This window comes from Vespa velutina, chromosome 16 (genome assembly GCF_912470025.1).
Source record: "Vespa velutina chromosome 16, iVesVel2.1, whole genome shotgun sequence".
Lineage (NCBI taxonomy): Eukaryota > Metazoa > Arthropoda > Insecta > Hymenoptera > Vespidae > Vespa > Vespa velutina.
The window spans coordinates 3,214,512-3,237,599 of record NC_062203.1 but is presented as its reverse complement, the minus strand read 5'-3'; the positions used below and the strand labels follow the sequence as shown (position 1 = coordinate 3,237,599).

Here is a 23,088-nt window from a genome sequence, read left to right as displayed (position 1 = left end):
TTTTTATTTTTTTTTTTTTTTTTTTATTTTGCATATTATTAACACAATCGGCTATTTATTTCTTACTTTCTATGATTCGGAGATGTGATATTTAATTTATATGGGTACAACGTTAAAATTATACAATGGTATAAATGGCAATTTAAAATTGTCGCCTTGCTGCATTATGAGGTAAAGCACGAATTTGACTCGTAGATGAACACTTTGGCCCAGATCATGCACTACAAGTCTAACTCATTATCTCGGCTGAATGACTTAATAAAATACATGTATATAAGAGATCTTTCCTTCTTTAGAACATTACCATTTGTGTAAATAAAATATAAAATTAAAGATATGCTTCAGAAACAAACATTTCTCCATATAATCAGGAAGACCTCGTATTAGCAAGGAAAAAAAAAAAAAAGAAAAAAAAAAAAGCTGAGTTAAAGTTTGTTATTTCTTTTTGCAAATATGTTCAATAAATTCTTGTAAATGTATCCTTTATTGGTATAATGCATGCGAAGATATATTTGCTTTTTTTATATCGGTAAATAAAAATCTAAATTCTATAACCATAACAATTTTATGAAGTTAGGAACAATACTAGTATTATTTACGGAAAATAAAAATGAATTAAAATATTATAAAACGCTTCGCATTAGAATTAACGAAAGAAATATACGTCTTTTTCTCTCTCTTTCTCTCTCTCTCTCTCTCTCTCTCTCTCTCTCTCTCTCTTCCTCCCTCCCTCCCCCCTTCTCTCTCCCTCTTTCATTATGCGATAATGAATTATCTATGAATAAAAAATACTTTTGTCAATAATATTGCATGTATAATTTATATGCGCATATCTAAATATCTGAAAAAATATAATATAATCGCCATGACCTAATATATATATGGTGTGAGTGTATATGTGTAGAGAGAGATCATACATATACAAAAAAATATCATATGGTGGTTTTAACGATCACCAAATGAGAGATTTCTTTTTCCCATTTAAACAACAATAATTCATCATAACGTATTTCAAAACAATAAGAAATATTAACGCATGCCCGATTTAATCGTAGCATTTTAAATCACTCATTCATTAATTCTCTCTATCTCATTTGTGAAATATGAATAAAATATATTTGATTTTCACACATATATGTATCTCCGCATAAATCTTTGTAAAAATATCTGATTAGGATCGCCCGTACACAGAGATAATACATTACAATATTAATAAATATTTTTTTTTTTTTTTTTTTTATACAGTCTTCTTTTTTTAGTCTAATTTTAGAGCCGTTTCAATGAAACATTATTTGAATTATATTTTTCGATTATTTAAAATTACACGATTATTGTTGCACAAAAGTACATACATATTTAAGAAGGAAATAACTCAAATTATCTCCAATGTACATACAATTGTCTTCAATCTTTATGTTCAAATTTTCTTCGTATGTACATATAAAAAAAATAGATGAAAGTACATAAGGCACGTTTTTCATTTTTTCGATACCAAACCGAACAGAAAAACGCATAGAGAGAAAATCCTCCTCGTACTTCCTTGTCCGTTTATTCTTATTTATACTTTTATTTCTTTACTTACGTACTTTTGTTTATTTCAATAACTACATCAAATTTTACTTAATGACAATATTTTCCTTTTTTGTTTTCTTTTTTTGTTCTTTTTTTTTTTTCATTCTCTTCTATAATAAATTATTTTCTTAATTACAAGTCGTTATTATTTCTCTTTCATAATTCAACGTTAGTCAAAGAAAGACATTAGAATGGATAAAAAAAATTTCGTTCAAAAAAATATAATAACAAATTGTCCTCAAGGTCTCCGATATATAATCTCCGAGAGGATTTATAATAATTTACAAAAAATAAAATAATACAATTTAATAGATTAGTATAAACGAAGCTGCTTGCACGTAAAATTAAAAACAACAAAATTATTTCTTAAAGAACATTTAAAGATCACAAAGAGTTAAATTGCATAGCATTAAGTGATGCTTAATCAACATGAATTAATAAATTTTCATTATCTTCATAACAAGAACTTCGTCGAACAATGAGATATAATATAATCGATGACAAGCACAATTACAGATTCGTGAATCTTTCGTTGCCCTGATCTCGAGAATTCGTTGATCCTAATTCAATAATTCGTCGACTAACAGAAATGCATAGAATTTAGGCAAATCAATTTATTATAATCATCGATATTATTATAATCGTTGATCGACAATGACGACGATTATAAACGTAAAACATAAAATATAAAGCAATGCGATTAGCGTTGTGTTTGCGCATAAACACCGATTTCAGCTTCGAATAAGATTTGATTGATCCTTAACTTAGCTACCGATCTCGAATAAGAGTCCGGTATTTCAGCGAGTTGAACGGCTATACTTTCGGCAAATTTTACGAATTCTTCTTTTGTTTTTTTTATTTCGTTAGACGACGCCCTTTCATGATTCAACGTTCCTTCAGTTACTTCGAGATCGTTAAGTGGACTATTGAGTCCCGGTAACGAATCATTATAAAGTTCCATCATTTTCAAACTCGATGAGGATGATTCTTCAGCGTCTTCGCTCAAGGAAGGATTAAACGAAGTATTCGTCTCGTCGTTACAGTTGATAAATGTTATACATTCTGGATCAATGTCGCTCACAAGATATTCCTCCTGCAGCTTCGATTCTTCTTCGACTTTCTGTGATATTAAACGATTCTTTTTATTACGCAACAGTAATTGTTCGACAAAAAGCTTAATAGTAGTAGCAGTACTCGTAGTAGTAGTAGTAGTAGTAGTAGTAGTAGTAGTAGTAGTAGTAGTAGTAGTAGTAGTAATAGTATTAATAGTATTAATAGTAGTAGTAGTAGTAGTAGTTTTTCCCTTATCGAAACGCGAATCCGCACATATTACCCACACCCTTGACATATTCGAATGATTCAATTACTGTCATTAGAACATAATACGATTTTCTTCGTGAAAAATTAATAGATACATATTTGATGCTTAAATATTTAAGATTACTTTAGATTGTTGATCAGGATAATGATAATGAGTAGGAAATCAATATACGCGATAAACGGAACACACTTGATAAACTCACTAGTATGACTTAGCTGTGTGAATACTACCTGAATTCAAAATTTTCAAATGACTACAAACGATCTAACGACGGGATATAAAGATAGGATAAGGACTTTGACGAATGTTCAGGAAAAGATAAATAATACGTTGGAACGAACGTGACCAAAAATTAATGAATAATAATAATAATAATGTGTATGTAATCATCGAAAAAAAAAGTACAAAAGAAAAAAGAAAAAAAAAAAAGACAAAATGCAAAGATGAAAAAGTACAAGCTTAGTTCCTTTTGATCTTTTCTCACCTTCTTTCTCTTGCTATACCGGCGAGTACCAAATTGAAGGAATTGCATTGCCTTAAAACCAAACCACTTAGAGACATAAACATCGTCCGGCCTGGTTGCAACTTCCCGGCTATTCTGAATTTTATGCACTTCCCTCGAGTATTGACACTTTAAGTTAGTAATTTTCTTCTCTATCTCTAACGTATTACAAGATAAAATTTGTGCGAGCTCTTGGATTGCACGTTTACGTTTAGCCCTATCTCTATATCCACGAGCATTCCAATCCCATAGTACGCGTCTATGTTGATATTCTCGAAGAAGTTCCAAGGTTTTATCACGGGTCCATTCCATGCCAACGAGACGCGTATTACCTTGATTGCTTCCTTTTTTTACGTTTATATCGTATTCTACCTCGTCCTCGATATTATCCTCGTTGTTATTCTCGTAAATCTCGTGTTCGTGCATGCTCCGTCGAAATAAATCGTTGATGATAAATCTCGCCGGTACGAAGGTTTATATTATTTCGAAACTGATCAAACGCGCGGCTCTGAACTCCGAGAATCTATCCCCCCCCACCTTCATCTATTTATTCTCCCACTCTTACTCTCTCGTCGTATCGGATCGTTCTCCACTTTCTTTCTCACTCTAGGCACTGTATATATATAAGTACGTATATGCGTGCCAGTGTCGCTACCGTGAATTGGGCACGCGTTTAATGATTTTTGCGCTAAGCTCTTGAAAGACAGAGAGAAAAAGAGAATGAAAAAGAGAGAAAGAAAGAGAGAGAGAGAGAGAGAGAGAAAGAGAATGAGAGAGAGAGAGAGGCGCGCTTGCTCACCTCAACTCAATTTTCTATCCTTCTTTCATTCTTTCCTTTTACATCGAAAGCATCGTCTCGACGCGCGAACGCATCGACACGACGAAAACAACCGAGTCTGCGCGAACCCGATTCATTGTGTTTGCTGATTATTATACTGGACTAGAGGGCGGGAGCTCTACTCACCGGTTCTTCATTTGTTTCCTTTTTACTTGGGCGCATCGCGCGCGCAATCCTACGCGCATCTTCTTTCGCGCATGCGTATCTTCCCTTCTCTCTTTCTCTCTCTCCCTCTTTTTCTTTCTCTCTCTCTTTCTCTCTCTCTCTCTCTCTCTCTCTCTCTCTCTCTCTCTCTCTCTCTCTCTCTCTCTACTTCACAAGCGATCACGTCCTTTCTCTCAATGCATCGTCGAGTGAACTTTTTGCTTGAAAACGCAGCTCGTCGAAAGAAAAGACAAAGGGTTTGTCAAATAGGTTAAAATAAAAACAAAAATAAATATAACATCAATATTTTTAATTTTTAATTGGTCTTTTTAACGCATTGCCAATCATTATCAAGAATCTAATCGGTTTTTTTTTTTGTTATATTTTACATAATTTATGAATTTCGTGTTGTTTTCAATGGGTCAATTTCTCTTATGGAAGAATAATTATAATTACGCCGAAATCATTCAGATCGTAATTGAATAAAAGCGTCGGTATTGATATACCGTCGATTTCATCGGAAATGATACGTTTTTATAAAATTCAATTTCATCGAATATTTTTGTCGATGTTAATATTATAGTCTAATAAGAGTTAATTATAATATACATGTTATAAGAATTACACTTTGTTAAATATTTTTAGTTTGTTTTTTGTAGTTTTATTTTTAAATTAAAAATCATTAATTTGGTACAAATGTCATATGTGTCATTTTGAGGCATTTAATCAGACGTAATTTGGATAAATGACAAAAAATTTTCATGCTTTAAAAATAATTATACATTTTTATATATTATATATATGTATAATTATATATATATATGTATAAAATTAACAATAATCTTGATTCAAAGTAATGAAACCATTATAGATATGAGTATATAAAGATAATGTTTCGTTACTTTTTATTTTCTTCAAACAAAGTTCCAAAGAGGATTGGTATGTGAACGAATGCAGAAAAAAAAATATAGATGTATGTATATACATCATACATATGTACATAAAACTGATGAATAACTTGTATGTTCGTGGTGCTCGATAAGCAAAAATATTGATGGTAGCTCGAAATGTTTTAATTAATTTGATAAAAATTTTGAAGGAAAAATAATAAAAACTTTGTTATCATGCTTTTTATAAAAATAAAATTGCCAATGTAACACGTACTATGATAATTTATCACGTGTTAATATTTCATTATTAAAATATAACAAGCATGTAAAATTAGATTTCATGCAATAACCTTCAAGTCGTTTCGATTCTTCATTTAATAATCAACGTTTCCTTTCTCTTTGTCTTCATGCGTTGCAGTTTGAGAAGAGTTCTTTGTTTTCGATGAATTTTTATCCGTTAAAAGAATACTAAGAAATACGTTTGGGTTGTCTTGTCCGCCATTTATATTTCGATTTTCATCGATCTGTTTTTTTGCAACAAGTCCGATATTAACGATGATCGATACAAAAATGAATCGAGTTCGACAATGAATATTTTTTTAACATGGCTGAAAAGTTGAAAATAATTTGTTAATAATTTAAATCTAATGTAAAAAAAAAAAAAAGGAAAAGGAATAACAATGTTTTTCAACATTACAAATAAAATAAAATAACGAATAATTTTTTCTACGCTCTTACTTTTTTTTATATATGTTTTAATTACATATATACGAATTTAATTATTATTTATCAAAAAAAATATATAAAACGTACGTTTTCTTTCAACGAAATCACTCGAGAGTGATACCTGTTCGATAATACAAGGAACTCGATTTGTGTGGGTGGAAATACTCAAAGTGGCTCGCAGCGATGGCCTTGATGACAGCAGTAGTACCGTCCTCTATAGGATAGGGTCATCTCTTGATCTGCAAACTGTCAACGACCCTGAGATATCGTCGTTCTGTAGAAAAATCGAGAATATTCTCTTTTTTCAGACAATACTTATTATTTATTTTATTAGTTCTTTTTCGTTTTTTGATTCCATTTTCTTTATGCGCATAAAATAATAACGAACATTGGACTACGTATTATCGCAATGTAACAAATTTTGCAAAAAAACGGAATACACGTTATTGATTTATCAAGGTAAACAAAATAAACACTACGTATAGAAGCATAACCAATAATATTATTATTATTCTAATTACGCTCGTTGTAATATTATCGAAAAATACGTAAAACATATGATACGATTTTTATCGAAGTTTTATTTAAGAATAATATTTGTATATTTGTATGATATAGTTCACTTTGAAATCTTCATCGATGAGAACAATATTTCCTAGTTTTAAAATAGCCCTGGTAAAAATAATGATATTTGAATAAAAAGATTAGATCAAAATTTAAATCAAATACTCAAAGCCCCAATGATATACCATTGTGAAAATCATACGATTTCTCGAAATATATCCATTGTAAGAAGTGAGGACAAGGTTATGTAAATTACATGTAACCTCGGTGAAAATTTACAAGATTTTATATATATTATATATATATAATAATTTTATATAAATAATTTACAAATATTAAAACAATTATTCTATGTATTATTTATAAACTTGTATTTCAATTTAATTGTGTGTATATGTATATATGTATATATTTCCCGTGTTTCAAATTAATTATATCAAATTGATTATATCAATAAAATAACCGATAATTTATAAAGGAATAAAAAATACAGTAATTTTTTATAATTATGCCTTTTTACCTTAGAAAGAAAATAAATTGTACAAATGTATAAAAATACTATATTAATAAACAGTTATAATTTTCTTTTTTTTTTTTTATCATATGAGAATGATGACTTGAAACAAATATTTATAAATAAATAAAATGAAAATTTATTTTAATTTGTTATTTTATAACGCATAAAAAATAATATGCCAGCATATAGCTTTATACAAATTTACTCTTAAATTGTTCATATTTCTAATATTTGTACACATTCCTAACATCAATTTACATTTACGTTCATACTTTTAATAACATATTCGTTTTATAACATTCTAAACTGCACAAAGGAACACCTGTTTTAGAGCAAGAATATCTCTTTGGATTTTTACACTTATTTACACCACACAGAACTGGTATTGGTAATTCTCTCCTGAAAAATATATTTTTTCTACATAAAACTTTTATGCTATAATTAAAATTACTTATTATATATCAAAAATTTGATAATTTAAAACAAAAAAATTATATTTACACTTTTGATGGTTTTAGTGGAAATTCTTCTCCCGGAGGTAAAGATATTGAACTTCCTCCTGTTGTCATACGATAAGTAACAAGTGGAACTTGTCTCTTAGATGGTTTACCTTTACCAATTATTTTGGATGCTTTTGACTCCTGTTTTTTTAATAATCTTTCCATCGTTTTTTTCTATGACGAAAACCAAATCAGAATTAATTATTTTGTAATCATAAATATATGAAAAATTATAAATTTATCAAGTTATCTTTACTTTATCTTTTTCCCTTTTCTCATCAGCAAGTTGTTTTCTTTTCAAAGACTTAAGAGCAGCTTTTTGAATTGCTTCTGCTGTCATAACCTTTTCTTTGTATCCCGTTGGTAATGACATAAGTCGTTCTACTCCTGGATTTGGTTCTGTATCTGTTTTTCTTTCAAACATTGCCCTTTGTCGTGCAGTCATTAATTTTGGATCTTTCGGTTTAATCTTTTTCAATTCATCATCTACCTATGTAATAAAGAATTCAATATTTTCATAAGCATTTCATTTAATACAATATTGAAAATAAATATGATTATATTTATATTCATATCTACCTCTTCAAGCTTTCCAGATTCGATGGCATCCAGCCATCTTTCTTCTTCGCTACTGGTACCACTATCTTTTCCTCTGTTACTCTTTGGTATCTTTTTTTTTGTTGTAACTTTTGAAGAAGATGTAGCTACACATCCTGCTGAACTTAAATTGGTTATCTTGGTAGATTTTTCACGAACCTTTTCTATACTGTATATTAATGAGATAATTAATTTCATATTCCTTAATATTTGAAGTTGGTTTTATGAAATTCAATATAGATAAAAATTATTTGACATATACCTTCTTTCATCTTCTTTCTTCACTTTAACTTTAAATGTTTTTTTTCTTTCACCTTCTGGAGCTTCAGCAGTAAAACCATCGCTATCATCATGTATTATCTTTCTCTTTTTATGTTTTTTGTGTTTATGTTTTTTATGCTTCTTTTGGGGAGACACTTCACCTGAATCTGTTATTATTATATTTAGAATCTGTTAGTATATTTCTTTTTTTTTTCTGATAAAGAAACATATGTTAAAAGCATTATATCCATTAGTTTATGTGATCTACTTTTAAGAAATTTACTGTCAATAAAATAATCAATCATAATAAACCAAGTTACTTTGTATATTCACATTTCTTAACCTAATCTCACAAGTGATCAAAGAAATATTTATTTTATTATTATTAATAAAAATGAAATATTAATTCTTTTATTACGTTACATTTTTTGTAAACTTACCCATTTTAAAAATAGCAATTTTTCTAACGTGTTAATAATAAAGTATAAATCAATGTATACGAAATAATATAATAGATCTGAACCATAAACTATATATTTAAGATACTCAGTATCTTAAGTCTCCGTAGTCTCTGATGTCGATTCGATCAAAGCGCTTTTATGTTTCAAAAATTAATAAATCTAATATTTCATTTTAATCTTGTGAACAATAGCAGTGTGAACAATAAAATAAAGAAATAAATTTATAATAATGCAATATTTAAATATATATTAAAAATAAGTATTATGTACATTTATTTATATAAACAATATTGATATAAATCTTAAATTATTGTTCTTTTTTATTTCGAATTAATACAATTATTATTATTTTGTTTTGCGTAAATACTCTCAAACTTATTAATTTATAGCTAAGAAAATGCAATATCCAAATTTCTTATCATATTTTTCTTACAGCTGATTTCTCTTTTCTCCTTTCCTGGTATTCATTTATTTTTTTTATTCTTTTTTTCTTTTTTCAATATCTGCTATAACTATATAAATTTAAAAAAATAAAAAATGGCTAGATTAATAATAAATTTCATTAAACAAAATATATTTTAAAATAAAATGTCCATAAGTTATTTTTGTTTTCTTTTTTTTTTTGGGGGGGGGGGAATTAATAGCTTCAGTAATTTCAGTAATTAGAATTATCTACTTACATCTTCTTGATTGTATAATTTCAGAGTTATGTGCGTAATTACAGTTTTTATTATTTGTTCCATAATTTCTAATGCTATAGAACAAACGAACATGTTTCTAAACAGAAATACATGTTTCTAAAATGGTGAAAGTTTAACATAAAAAATATCAGCTCTGAAGTTTTCTTATAATCTTATACTTTCTATCTACTTACATCTCTTAGATTGTAACTTTTTAACAATTTCTAATATATCGATTCTTGAAAACAGAATTGTTCAGGAACATCATTCGTTGAAGTAGGTTCTAATGAATATAATAACAATATTAATAAAAAATTAATTTTATAAAACATTCTATACTATATATATAAAAAAATCTATACAATTAACTACTATGTATGCAAGTCAATCTTAAAATTATATATAAATATTTGACAAGTTTAATATTAAAATAACAGTTCTTGTAAAATGTTTTTTGTGTTCTTTTAATTTGCAAAGTAAATTTTTTTTTCATACAACTCAATGAACAGCACAAAAGACTTTTTATTTGATATTTTATTCCACAAAATTTTTCTATTCTCATATGCTGTACACATTTTGAAAGTCTTGTTTTATCTATGTAAATATTTTATAATATTATAAAACTTATTTTTATTCGAAGAATGTTTTCTATTTATATTGCATTTTTTATTTTTTATTCTGTATTTTTTACAAATTCTATATTAATTTATTATAAAAAATAGAATTTTACAAATGGTCCATAGTAATTACAATATTCGTACTGATTCCCGCCCTTTTAGTAAATTCTGATTGGATATCGACGTATCACGTTTTAAGATCACACTAATAACATAATTCGCAGCGATGCTATAGACATCTATCGGTGTAGTAGAAATACATCTAAAATAGAAACAAATTAAGCAGTGAAATTCTATCAAAGTTTAATACATAAGTGTCAATATGGATGTTTATGAAAAATCATTACATATACTTGATTGCACTCCAACAGCGACAGTAGAGGAGGTATATATATATAATACAATAATTTTTAATATAAAAGCTTTTATAAAGAATATTGTTTATTCATTTTATTAGTTTACTTCGAATGACTTAACCTATTCCAATATACGTTTTTATCTAATAATTTATCTAATTTCTGGAGAAATGTTAAAATTATTATTTTTTTTTGTATAATACTATAATGAAAAATTTATATAATTTTATTTATTTATCATATTTTATAATTACAGGTAAAAAAAGCTTATCGTAAAAAAGCTTTATTATGCCATCCAGATAAACATCCTGATAATCCACGCGCTACAGAATTATTCCATGAAATTTCAAAAGCATTAGAAGTTTTAACAGATTTATCTGCACGAGTAAGTAATTATCTTATTGCGATATACTCTTACCTTTTTTGAAAAGTATATATTACTTTAATAATTATTAATTTTTTAAAATAGGATGCTTATGAAAAAGTACTTATTGCTAAACATCAATCCAAGCTCCGTACTAAAGAACTTAGTGCTAAACGAAAAAAGTTTAAAGAAGATTTAGAAGCAAGAGAAGAGGCATATAAGAATGCATCAAGTAATAAACATTCTTTAACTGAAGAAGAAAAATTACTGGTACATTTGATATAGAAAATCTTGAAAGATTTTACTTATGTATTATTATTAACATTTCATATTTTTAAATATTTTAGGCTGAAATAGATCGATTACAAAAAGAAGGTTCAAAACTATTAGAAGAAGAAATAACCCGTATGAGAAAAGAAATTTGGGAATTACATAATTTACGACAGGAAAAGGCTGAAACAAATGCAAATTACAGAGTAAGAATTAAATGGAAAGCAAATAGTGATGATTCACAAAATGGAGGATACAATTATGACACATTATATCGTATTTTGTATAAGGTATTTATATTATTTTATTACTTGTATTAAAAAAAGGAAAAGAAAATAAGAAAACTTCTAATTCATATTCTATGTAATATATAAAATTATATTTATTTAGCACGGTGACATTGTTGCACTTGTTTTATCAAGTGTAAAAAATGGCAGAGCTATGGTTGAATATAAAGATAAGGAATCTGCAGTAAGTATAACATATTTGATATTAATTGATTATTAAGAAATATTATATTATATTAATTAATATAATTAATGTTATTAGCAAAGAGCAGTACGAATAGAATTTGGCTTTGCGAGAAATCCACTTACCCTCGAAGGACTATGGGAGAAAGAAAACATATCAAGTTTTCCAAGAGAAACTTTTTATAATAAGTCTCAAACTATATCTAATGTAGAAAAAAAAATGTCAGATGAAGATTTCGAAGCTTACGAAGCTTTTGTTTTAAATAATTTAAGAAAAGCAGAGGAAAGGAAAAGATTAGAAACATAGAGAATAAAGTATTTTTCTATACTGTAGAATAAAAAGTTTATCATAATAAATTTATTTTTATTTTAACGTTTCCATAATTTTGATTAAAAAGAAAATAAATATTTTCACGGAATTATAAATGTAGATATATGTTACATATATATATATATATATATATGTATATAATTGATAAGTACAAGACAGATGTGTGTGATGTAAATTAAATATATATATATTTTTTTTTATCCGTACTATAATAATATATGTCTTAATTAAAAATAAAAAAAAATACAATTCACGAAAATTTATATATTTTTTGTAATTTTTCGATTTATGCAAAAATTTGACCTTAACTTTTTTGATTTTTTGTATTTGATAACAGATTGTATTATGTAGCTATTCACATATATAAGTATAGAATTTTTAAGAATACAACTGCTGTTGAAAATGAATAAAAAATATACATTTCTATATGATTTAATATCCTTAATAATTATTGTGAAATCATGACTATATTCATTATTGTGTCCTTGGATATAACAAAATTTCACACATTAAATTCTATAATTTAGATTATAGCAAAAGTTTTATTAAAAGAAATATTTAAGATTGTATTATGAAAAGAATTCTAAAAGAACATCAGTCAAAGCTCAGGACCATAATAATAATAATAAGACCCAAAGAAGAAAATCTAAAAAAAAAATTTAATCAGGCGATTTATTTAATAAAAATTATTCGAAGAAAATTAATTAAAATAAAATACTATCTTAACATTTTTAATAAATTAAAGAAAAAATTATGTACACCTTATGTAATTGATTATTTCCTAGAAACTTTCTCAAAGTTTAGTAATGTAGCTATATTTTTAGGAACAGTATGAAAAAAAGTATCAAATAGTTTTTCTAAAATTTAGAATTGGTCACACAAATTATTCGTAATAGTAACCGTAAATCGTAACTGAACATAGGAACTATATAAAACACAAAATGCTCTATGATCCAGAATTGTCACGACAACGTTACTATCATGAGTTTAATTTCATTTGTTGCAGTATAAGTTATAGAAATGAATTATCCGAAATATTTAAGAAATATTTTGTAAATTTTAAGAATAAATTTATCAATTATTATTGAATAAATAAATTTCTCATTACATTATCTTTGGGTTAATACAAATTTATGCATTCAATATTTTATAGACTACTTCTTTTATTGTGATATCAGATAACTTTGCAAAGAGATTGGCTATCCATAAGTATCATAATAGTTGAATTCCAATATATCAAATTCTTTTAATATTATTGACATTTTTATAACTATCATTACGACGTATTAATCGAGTAATGCGATTGGTCGAAACCTTAGTGTTTAATATATGGAAAGTGTGCGTGGCTGTTAGTTAAATCAAAATTTATCTAAAAATAAAAAAAAACCCATTCATAGAATTCATTTGGTCCTGCATTGAGTCATTGATTTATTGAATCGACCAAAAAGTATTCTTTATTTTGTCGAGAATTAATATCGCTTGACGTATAGTGCTTTTTTTTTTTTTTTTAATGCATACATAACCTTAAGAGCTTACATTTTTTATTCATATTATAAAAAAAAAAAAAAATCAAATGTCAAGATCAGTGGAATTTTATCAATTGATATAAAAGATTAAAAATATATTTGATAGAAAAGTACATTTTGCCGTATTTATCGAAAATTTACATTTTACATTATCGAAAATTTAAAAACTTTGTGCATATTAAAAAAAAAAAAGAAAAGAAAAAAATATATAAATACATATAATTTCTAATAAAGATATTGTAAATAATCGTATTAGCTAATTCTAGTCTAGTGAGAATTTCTTTCTTTGTCAAAAATAACTCCACATTTTGAGAAAGTTTAATATAATGAATGATGATCGAATAAAAGCCTTGATCAAAAATAATCCGTATTAAAAATTTCCAGTTATTGTTAAAGTATTGAAGTTATTTAAATCGAATATTTTAACATTATTTACATAAATTAAACTACGTGAATTATACGATATATGTGCCATATGAATTGATAGAACAAAATTTGATCAATCGAATATTTTTTCGATTAATTTGAATAAATAAAATTCACGAGAATATATAGTTCACAATTGTACCCATTAAATACAAAGATAGTCATTTTTCATTAAAATAATATATCTTGCTTGTATTTTTAGCAACTTATAAAACATTTTTACAGATTTAATAGAATACCCGTTATACTCATCGGGTATCGTACCGACCAATTATATATCATTTTTACAAAATTAACTAAAGGAATATTTACCATAAATACATACTAAAGGAATTTTTCGATAATAAAAGTGAACAATTTTTTGAGAATGGTATAATGAACAGTCAACATATTGATTATTTACAAAAGAGCATATAATATATAATATATAGTTTATAAAATATAGTAAGTTATATATATATATAACTGAACATATGATTTGTATTTGAATTTCTTTGTAAAAAACGAAAAAATTTTTTAACGCACTACTTTCTAACGCACTGATTTCTATTAATTTCCTAGAAATTCTTGTTACTGTGAAAAGAAAAATAATCCTAGCTTGGAACTAGAATAATCTGATGTTAAAAGGGGATTCCTAAAATATTTATAAAACGATGACTATGACAATGCAAAAAGAATTTAAAGATTTACTCAATGACTTTTTAAACATTTCAAAGCCTTATATAGATACTAAAGCTTTGGAAGAAATTAAAAGTGAATACTATTATCAGATAGGATCTAAACGAAAAATAAGTGGTATAAAAGAGTTCGAAGAATTAATTAAGTTGTTAGAGAAATATACTATTATTTCTTACGACAATATAAAACAGTTGTATTTTATCAATAAGACATACGTTAAAAAATCCAATTTATTAATAAGATTAGAGAAATACGAACGTGATTATAATCAAGCAATTTTATCAAAGTATTTTCCTCCAAATTATAATATGTATCAAAGTGATAATGGTAAATATTTGTATTTTTAGTAGCTTTATTATATTTTATATTAACATATGTCAGGGGTCATGATGTTCTCAGCACATAATAACAAAGTAATTAAAACATTTGAAACACTTCGGTCATTGATGACCATTATGGCCCTATTGAGAAACAATATTTGATCATAGATGACCAACATGGCAGTCAATATATTAATAAAATATTATTCTTTTTTACAATACAATCTCTATTGATAAATCAAGATGAAGAAACATTTGATCAAATAAGATGGCCAAATCCATTAGAAGAGCTCAGATATAAATCACTATTAAGTGAAGTACCAGAGCAGTTTTTCAAAACTTCATATAACCAGGAATCAGAGTTGAAGCAAATGGGTAATTATTTATATATGATACAATTTCTGATATAACTTCTTTAAACAGGATTAGCAAAATTAAATTAGTGTGAAATATTCTAAATTGATTTAAATGTATTTTAAGTGTTACTGAAAGTGAATGAAAAAATAGGACGTTCATGGAAACATATTTGCAGACGTTTAGGTCTTAAGGAAAGTGAAATTAATGAAATAGAAAAGAACAATTGGTCTAATTTAAAAAAACAGAGTTATCAGGTAATATATCCTTAGATATAATTTGATATAAAAAATATATTATTGTATTTATTAATAGTATTAATATAATTGTATATAAATTATGTATTTTTATATTTACACAATTAAATATTTTCAGGCATTAGATATTTGTATTTCGCAGAATAATTCAGACTGGAAAATAAATTTATTACATGCGCTAGAAAAAGAGAGACGTAAAGATATTAAAGAGGTCGTTGAAAAAATCTTATTGGATAAAAAAATCTAAAATATTGTAAAATAGTGTTTGTGTGAATGTAATATATAATATATAAAGTTACTCTTTGTGAAAAGGAGTGGGATTAAAGTGACTAAGAAATGCATATAGCAATATATATTTTTTTTAAATATATTTTATATAAGAAAGACTTAAATATAATTGTATGTCAAACAATTGTGTAAACATCACACATCTTTAATACATTTTAGAAGAATAAAGCAAGATGCTGCATTTTATTGATCATTACTATTCTAATTAAGAAATGTTGAATTTAATAAACTATTCAATATGCATACATAGGGGAAAAAAAAAGAACAATAAAATCCATAATATTTTTTGAAATAATAATAGAAATGAGCTTTATTTCATGCAATAGGAAATTATGTATTTAAGTGATAAATGTGTGAAATTGTAAATACATAACATATATATGTCAAAAGTAGAAAAATACAGCAGCCTGCGCGTATCTTTCATAAACTACTTCTATGTATTATACATTAATGTACGTTTTTATATTAATGTAATATTAATCTGTTTTATTTAATATCCATTTATTAACTTTCGCTCAATCGCTTATTGGGGGAAACGAAGTTAAGATTTAAACAAAAAAAAATATATATATATATGTATATATATATATATATATATTTTCTCAGCTTTAAACAAACGAATCAATGAATTATATATTGATATTCTTATCGATATCAATGACAATTTGTCCATCAGTTGTTTGATACCTGTTATTCAATGATCTATGTAACAATGAAATTTTTATGAAATCAAGAATTCTTGCTGTACTTAGACCGTGTAAGTATTTTTTGTTTGACTTCCTTTCTTAATCATAGTATCTTGATGTACTTGATATCCTATAGTTATTTTGGGTGTAATCCTTAATCTTTCTTTTAATTTACGTCTAAAATGAAAGATAATATCAATGTAATGCTAATAGAAAATAATTATAGATAAAAAAGAATAAAAGCTCACCCTATTTCCATAACGCTATCTTCACTATTGGCATTAGCTGTCCATATACCAAGTTTATCTCCTTTTAGCCTTACGTTTACAACAGCACCACATACATCATCTGAATATTCATTAAATGCTTCTCCGATCATGCACAGAAGAATTTCTAACCAAAAATGATCTAAATCCATAGCTCTTTGCTTTTTATCTAAATTTATTAGCCATCTTCCACCTAATTTGTTTGCATCATCTTCCCACATAGGTCGGATTCCTTGTTTAAACATACTATAATCGCAACCTTGTCTTAACTCGGATGCAGGCTTTATGTGATTGTACAGACTATTAAGAAAAATAATTTCATTGTTATTACAATGTTAGATAATTTTTGATTATGTTTTTTTTCGAAGCTTATATAATAAAATTTACCTCCAAAAATCTTCTGCTGTATCAAAACTAGTTATCTCACGTTGGCTTTCCTCCCATGTTTTACTTTTGTCCGGTTCATAATACCAAAGTGTCCAGGTATGTTGTAAAGGATGCTTGATCAAAACTTCTGGTGGAAATTCATCAAAATTTATTATCCCTTGCTCCTTCCGTTCGATCTCCTATAAATAAAATTTTAATACATATTTTCACTAGATATCAGTACGGATTCAGTACTTTTCACAGAACTTATTATTTTAGAAAGTTTTTTTTGTGAAAGAGGAAGAGAAATCATTAAAATGAAAATCGTTTAACCTAAAAAATGTTATCCCTATTATCCTCGTACCACGAGTGTAGGCGTTCACGTAACGTCGAGCACCTTTTGGCATATAAACACTTTATGAAAAGATCGACGTTCACTTGAAGTAAACATCATTATTATGTTTTTAATAAAAACGTAATAGAGAAAGAGAGAAGAGAGAAGAGAGAAGGAATAATTTGGATTTTTTAATCTGCATAAACAGTTTTGGTAATACATCAGAGGAACAGATGTAGGCGCACACGGTGAAGGAGGGGTAAGAATGAACCTATGAAGCGACCATGCTGCTACTTCGAAATCAGATTATTATTTCGAAATTATTTGAAAAATGTATCTTTTTCGGATGGTCTATCGCTTTAGCACTTTTATTTATGTCACGATACGGTTATTTTTTCTGTAAATACCTTGATTTCTTCCGTATTGCTTGTAGCCATGTTACATCAAAGCACACACGAACAAGACGATCGCTCACTGAACTGACAATGAGGGCATCTGTCGGCAAAACTTTCACATCGAGCTACCCTTTTTTACAGAAAAAGAAAGAAATGGTGAAAAGAGGAAAGAAGAAAATAGAAGAATCTTAATCCTTAACTGGGTAAACGATACAGACCGTTATGATTAATAAACGTTCGAATTTGAAGAAAGTTAATTTTGCGTTCACTGATGATGAAAGAATCTCGAAAAAGAAAAGATTAGTACTTTCTCCTTTCCTCTTGACCTTCTTTCACTACGGTAAACGAAAATTAAAGAAATACTGTTCTCAACGCAGCAAAAAATTTTTCTTGATAGTAAACATTTTTTTTTATCGAAGTAATAACGTCCACGACCTTCCTTTTTTTTTTCTCTACGTATTTACTGTTTTGTTTTTGATAAACACGTAGGTAATTGTTTTATATGTGATAGGAAAAAAAAAAGTTCGTTTGAACGGAGCTTTGTTCAGGTCAATTTACGAGTGAAATAATCGATATTGTTGTTATGTAAAAATAGATTTATATTTGGCTAGTTTCAAGCACTTAATTGTACTGTTTTCTATACATTATCTCATATAGTATAAAAAACATAAATTCTAAACTGAATTTACTGATTGTTAAAATTCTCATTGGATTTATGATATATTTCATCATCGCAGCAATCCCTTAAATTCTAAGCTTAAATATATAAATGACTCCATGAATATCATTATTTTGTAAAATTTTATAAAGAAAACAAAGAAATAAATAATAATTATAATTCATTTACATTAACACAAAAAATTCAACTTTTTCTTTTTTAACTTACTTATAATAGAATTACAAAACTATACTTATCATCTTATATAATTAATAATAATCTTATTTAAATTTGACACCACACATTGACAGTATTATTTAAATTACATCTATGTTCATACTAATTTCCAGCTTATTCAATATTTTCCAATATTTGTAATGTTTTACAATAATGTAGTTGAATATTCAGAAATAGCCAGAAAATAAATTTTGATAATTTAGAAATTTACTCTGTTAGACATTGATTATTATAAAGAATATATTCTAATGGTCATAAATTTCTAGTATAATCAGTATTCAAAGCTTTCAAATCTCTTTGCTTTAATTTAATGTATTTACCTTTTATGGTTATACTTGGGTCTACTAAAATGGAATTTGTTAATTCTTGTTCTTTCTCTGATAAATGAACATTAGTTTTAATCAATGTTGGAGCAGTTGGAATAGATGCCATTTCTGGTAATTTTTGTTTCAATTCTTTTCCTTGCATATTTGCTATTTCTATTTGTGAATTTTCTAACGTTTTAGAACATTTTTTACGATCAATATCCATAGAAACATCTTTCATAAAAGATTTTATTTCTTCAGTTGAAACATCAGGAGAAACTTCAGTTTTTAGTACATTTATGTTAGTGACTTCTCGTTTCTCTCTATTATGATTTTCTAAAATATCTCTTCGCATTACTTGGACATCATTGTCACTTTTGTTTGTTAACTGTTCAGATTTGTTAACGTTAGTTTGATTTTTAAGCTGTAATATAATAGGCACGGTATTCTGATTTCGGATTACTGTTTCGTCAGACTTATTAATTTCATTGATGATACTTTCTTGTTTACCCTGTGAAGTTCGTATATCTTTTTTCTTAAGCAAAGTATCCTTTGATGTAGATTTTATTAAAATTCCTTTAGTTAAAGCACTTAAAATAGTTCCTTTAGATTTATCTGAAATATTATCAAATGTTACATTAATCTTTTCTTGATAATTTGATATCGAATGTGTTTCGTCTATATGCTTGTCTTCTTTTAACTTCATCTTCTGCACATTTTGAATATTATTGTTATCCTTTGTATCAACGAATTTTTTTGAATCATTTTTCTCATGTGCAATTTCTATATTTATGTTTCGAATATTTGACGTTTTTAAAACACTTTTATCGATATTTGTTTCTGTTACATATTTATTCTGAGTTTCATTTTTAATAAGACTTTTATTTATTATGCTTTGTTTATTAATATTTTCAACTTCTTTCATATTAGATTTTTGTTTAATATTTACTTCATTGTTATTGTTGTCCTTACTACCATTTTGTATCGACTCTTCTATATTTTTTCCTATTCTCTCTTTTTCTCTTTCAAATTCACGCTTTTGTTCTTTAATATCTTTCAAAAGTTTTTTCTGTTCTTGTAACATTTGCAGCCTTTCCAATGCATGCTTTTCCAAAGTTTTTCTAAGCTTTTCATGCCTTTCTACCGTTACCATATTAGCAATTTCTCCTTCTGAAGCTATTTCTGAATTTTCTTTTTTTATTGCATCTGAATTTATGAGATTGTCATTTTTTGACATTTCATTAGTTTCTTCTTTAGATTTGATTACTTTAATATTTTCACTAGCCTTTAACGTTACAGAGTCCATATGTTCTATCATTTTATTATTATTTATAACAGAATTAGGCTCTTTGTTTAAGTCATCTTTCATTGTTTTAATCTTTTCAACAATTTTTTTAATTTCTGGAGCAAAACTAGCTGCTATATTTTCAACAGAATTTTGTTTTTCTATCACTGGCTTTTCTGTAACAATGATACGTTCAACTGGAACTGGAGGTTCTTGACGAATATCATCAAGATGTTTATTTTCATCCATTATTTTAATTTCTGGTAATCCATCTATTTTCTCTACAATTAAAAACAAACTATAAATTGTTATATATATAATATAGTTATTTTATATATTTAGCATACCTTTAACATTTGATAAAATTTCAGGATTATTAGAAACATCAGGTATCATATGAATATTTTCCTTATTTAAATTTAATGGTAAATTATCTATTTGGCTAAGAGGTTTAGCAGTAGTTATTAAAACTCTGGTATTAGAAGATTCTTCCATTGCATACAAATTGGCATATGTACCAAGGATCATTATCCAAATACCAACAAATATAATGACCTCGAATAAAAAATAATTCATAATTAAAATAATATTTATGATAAACATGATGATCGATATTGTTTTTGTGTTATAATTTATACCTGTGCTAACAATCTTTCATTTGTGTGTTTACTGCTTATGGATATGAAAAATGCTGCAGGAAACATTAGGCATATCATTACGCCAATTGTAGATCCGACTAAACCGAGTACAAACTCAATATTTGGCATCAATATACCAGTAATTGAGGAAAAAAATACTATTGCAATTGTAAGACATCTAAATCTTGCTTCCGGCATATAATTCATAGATGGTTCATGAGTATATACCTAAAAGTTTTAATAGTAATATCTATATTCGATAAATTCATTGTATCATTTCAATTCATTGTATTATATACGTACCCGACGAAATAAGAGAGAATTCAGACTTGCACGGCAAGGAAAAATGACTAGTGGAAAACTAAAGGCTACAGAGAAAAAAAATCCCATCTTTATCATTTCCGATGATAAACTTGGTTCGAAGCTCATCAATATATTTCCTAAGTATCAAAAAATTTCTTTTGTCATAAATAATTCATATTCTTATTATTAATCTCTATACAATAAAAGCATACCTGTGAAGGATTGTGTACAGAATGCAATGTAACCAAAGAAACCAACACATAAATATACAAGAGTACAAATATTTAATGCACCACGTACGACCTCATTCATCTTTTCAAGTGATACATTTGGAATTGTTTCATATATTTCAAATAACTGTGTTTGGCAAAAAAGAGCCATAGAAAAAATTGGCAAACATTGAAGAATACCACCAGGTCTCCAATAATACACACTACTCGTCCAATCTCTTGCAAAAATGTGTTGTGTTGATTCTGCTATTACCTGTTAATAAATATAAGGAACATTATAAATCTTGTGACAAAGTAAACGAAGTCAATAATATATAATACATTTGTAATAGTTAATATTCTTACCTTTAAAATAAGGCAAACATAGAAAACAATGGTAGCAGTACAAATACTTGATAGACTGTCAATATTTCGAAGTAGACCCAATGGTAATATTATAAAAATACTTGTTATTATAAGTAGACTAGTTCTGATATCTTCAGGTCTCTTATCTATTATTTTTCCAACAATTTGTGGTCCCAAATCACCAACAACGACGAAAAATGCAATGCATGTACCCACAAGGAATCCGATTATAAAAAGTTCTACTAAAAACTTTCCCATATGGCCAAATGCATGGAAAGCAAGGAGTTCGAAATTACGTCGTCTTGACATTACTGCTGATTTTATAAGAAAATGACAAGCAAGACGAGATAGAAGATTCGATAGTAAAAGAACTAAGGCAGCCAAAATAATACCACATTGTTTGAAACAGAATGGCATTGCAAGAACACTTACACCAATGATGCTATTGGCAAGTGTCATAACATGAGATAAATGGGCCATCATTTTGAATAATAATAAATATACGTTGTAAAATTAATCCAAAATCTTTAAGCATTTATTCTCTGGAAATAATTATTTCTTTCATAAATGTTCTTCTGTATTATGCTTTTGAAATCTTGTATAAGTTTCGTAATAATTCTAATACTTCTTTTCTTTTTATTAATCTTAAAAATATTCTCTTTCCATAATAAATAATTGTCCTTTATATATATATATATCTCTTTTTGATCTTACATATAATTATTCGCCAATAATAAAATTATTGTTTTAACGATGAGGTTAGAAATATGGAACTTCAGCCGTATTATATTATGGACTATTGGATAAGAGAGACTGGTTATAGAAACTTTTATCATGCTAAAAGAAATAAAATTATACGTACAAAATGTACGTCACGTTTTTGATAAAGATCATCCTTTACTATGCATACTTTATAAAATGATGAAGAAGTTCGTCGACACCTTGGAAATGTCACCATTTTGATAAACAAACATATTCACACGCCACATTCAGAGTGGTACTCTTAAATCAGAAATCATAAGACTCATTGAATTCTGATGACGAAGAGAATAATTATATTCACGTATAAATTTCTTTATTCTTTTATTATAAATATTTAAAAACATCCGTGTGTATTTAATATTTGGGCATAAATATATCATTACTTCATCTATCTCAATCCGGCATAAGTATATTATCATTACATTGAATTTGTATCTTTGTGTGGTGG

General features: G+C 26.8%; 5 protein-coding genes across 10 annotated transcripts; 1 reads left to right on the top strand and 4 right to left on the bottom strand.

Moving 5' to 3' along the window:
• Positions 1-1,171: 1,171 nt before the first annotated feature.
• Positions 1,172-6,960, bottom strand: LOC124954934. The gene is made up of 3 exons (XM_047508611.1): positions 6,081-6,960; positions 3,378-5,875; positions 1,172-2,692 (listed from the first exon to the last, which is right to left on the bottom strand). The coding sequence occupies exons 2-3, from the start codon at positions 3,819-3,821 to the stop codon at positions 2,273-2,275; spliced, it is 864 nt and encodes a 287-aa protein (XP_047364567.1). The 5' UTR covers positions 3,822-5,875; positions 6,081-6,960; the 3' UTR covers positions 1,172-2,272.
• Positions 6,961-7,151: 191 nt separating this feature from the next.
• Positions 7,152-9,030, bottom strand: LOC124954931 (INO80 complex subunit B). Its single transcript, XM_047508603.1, has 6 exons — positions 8,873-9,030; positions 8,434-8,599; positions 8,154-8,340; positions 7,831-8,064; positions 7,576-7,748; positions 7,152-7,473 (listed from the first exon to the last, which is right to left on the bottom strand). The coding sequence occupies exons 1-6, from the start codon at positions 8,874-8,876 to the stop codon at positions 7,341-7,343; spliced, it is 897 nt and encodes a 298-aa protein (XP_047364559.1). The 5' UTR covers positions 8,877-9,030; the 3' UTR covers positions 7,152-7,340.
• Positions 9,031-10,418: 1,388 nt separating this feature from the next.
• On the top strand, positions 10,419-16,577 carry LOC124954932 (dnaJ homolog subfamily C member 17). Of its 4 annotated transcripts, XM_047508604.1 has the most exons (7): positions 10,419-10,575; positions 10,803-10,931; positions 11,016-11,180; positions 11,258-11,470; positions 11,571-11,651; positions 11,730-13,428; positions 14,495-14,607. In XM_047508604.1, exons 1-6 carry the CDS (start codon positions 10,513-10,515, stop codon positions 11,955-11,957), a joined length of 879 nt encoding a protein of 292 aa, XP_047364560.1. In that variant the 5' UTR covers positions 10,419-10,512; the 3' UTR covers positions 11,958-13,428; positions 14,495-14,607. The 4 variants fall into 4 exon arrangements, with proteins under 4 accessions (XP_047364560.1, XP_047364562.1, XP_047364561.1 ...); XM_047508606.1 differs by lacking the exons at positions 10,419-10,575; positions 10,803-10,931; positions 11,016-11,180; positions 11,258-11,470; positions 11,571-11,651 and adding exons at positions 14,159-14,303; positions 15,175-15,306; positions 15,412-15,542; positions 15,661-16,577 and having other exon boundaries at positions 13,272-13,428; positions 14,495-14,938; XM_047508605.1 differs by lacking the exons at positions 10,419-10,575; positions 10,803-10,931; positions 11,016-11,180; positions 11,258-11,470; positions 11,571-11,651 and adding exons at positions 14,159-14,377; positions 15,175-15,306; positions 15,412-15,542; positions 15,661-16,577 and having other exon boundaries at positions 13,272-13,428; positions 14,495-14,938.
• On the bottom strand, positions 15,880-18,252 carry LOC124954935 (eukaryotic translation initiation factor 4E-1A-like). Of its 2 annotated transcripts, none has more exons than XM_047508612.1 (5): positions 18,096-18,252; positions 17,890-18,007; positions 17,170-17,348; positions 16,765-17,082; positions 15,880-16,693 (listed from the first exon to the last, which is right to left on the bottom strand). In XM_047508612.1, the coding sequence occupies exons 2-5, from the start codon at positions 17,917-17,919 to the stop codon at positions 16,579-16,581; spliced, it is 642 nt and encodes a 213-aa protein (XP_047364568.1). In that variant the 5' UTR covers positions 17,920-18,007; positions 18,096-18,252; the 3' UTR covers positions 15,880-16,578. The 2 variants fall into 2 exon arrangements, with proteins under 2 accessions (XP_047364568.1, XP_047364569.1); XM_047508613.1 differs by having other exon boundaries at positions 17,890-18,002; positions 18,096-18,230.
• Positions 18,253-18,452: 200 nt separating this feature from the next.
• Positions 18,453-22,833, bottom strand: LOC124954927 (putative sodium-coupled neutral amino acid transporter 10). Of its 2 annotated transcripts, XM_047508598.1 has the most exons (7): positions 22,741-22,833; positions 21,879-22,420; positions 21,516-21,786; positions 21,304-21,440; positions 21,001-21,228; positions 20,710-20,917; positions 18,453-20,643 (listed from the first exon to the last, which is right to left on the bottom strand). In XM_047508598.1, the coding sequence occupies exons 2-7, from the start codon at positions 22,359-22,361 to the stop codon at positions 19,025-19,027; spliced, it is 2,946 nt and encodes a 981-aa protein (XP_047364554.1). In that variant the 5' UTR covers positions 22,362-22,420; positions 22,741-22,833; the 3' UTR covers positions 18,453-19,024. The 2 variants fall into 2 exon arrangements, with proteins under 2 accessions (XP_047364554.1, XP_047364553.1); XM_047508597.1 differs by having other exon boundaries at positions 21,879-22,804.
• Between the last annotated feature and the right edge of the window lie 255 nt (positions 22,834-23,088).

Bases quoted from the DNA above. Each gene is read 5' to 3' on its own strand.
- LOC124954934 (XM_047508611.1), bottom strand. From the start codon at position 3,821: ATGCACGAACACGAGATTTACGAGAATAACAACGAGGATAATATCGAG. The intron at 2,693-3,377 runs GTGAGAAAAGAT...TTAATATCACAG, and splicing joins GGTATAGCAAGAGAAAGAAG to AAAGTCGAAGAAGAATCGAA.
- LOC124954935 (XM_047508612.1), bottom strand. From the start codon at position 17,919: ATGGCTACAAGCAATACGGAAGAAATCAAG. The intron at 17,349-17,889 runs GTATTTACAGAA...TTTTATTTATAG, and splicing joins GCAATACGGAAGAAATCAAG to GAGATCGAACGGAAGGAGCA. The intron at 16,694-16,764 runs GTGAGCTTTTAT...CTTTCATTTTAG, and splicing joins GATAGCGTTATGGAAATAGG to ACGTAAATTAAAAGAAAGAT.
- LOC124954932 (XM_047508604.1), top strand. From the start codon at position 10,513: ATGGATGTTTATGAAAAATCATTACATATACTTGATTGCACTCCAACA. The intron at 10,576-10,802 runs GTATATATATAT...TTATAATTACAG, and splicing joins CAACAGCGACAGTAGAGGAG to GTAAAAAAAGCTTATCGTAA. The intron at 11,471-11,570 runs GTATTTATATTA...ATATTTATTTAG, and splicing joins TATATCGTATTTTGTATAAG to CACGGTGACATTGTTGCACT.
- LOC124954931 (XM_047508603.1), bottom strand. The intron at 8,065-8,153 runs GTAGATATGAAT...TTTATTACATAG, and splicing joins AATCTGGAAAGCTTGAAGAG to GTAGATGATGAATTGAAAAA. The intron at 7,474-7,575 runs GTAAATATAATT...TATATTTTTCAG, and splicing joins CCACTAAAACCATCAAAAGT to GAGAGAATTACCAATACCAG.
- LOC124954927 (XM_047508598.1), bottom strand. From the start codon at position 22,361: ATGATGGCCCATTTATCTCATGTTATGACACTTGCCAATAGCATCATT. The intron at 21,787-21,878 runs GTAAGAATATTA...ATTTATTAACAG, and splicing joins ATGTTTGCCTTATTTTAAAG to GTAATAGCAGAATCAACACA. The intron at 21,441-21,515 runs GTATGCTTTTAT...TTTGATACTTAG, and splicing joins CTGTACACAATCCTTCACAG to GAAATATATTGATGAGCTTC.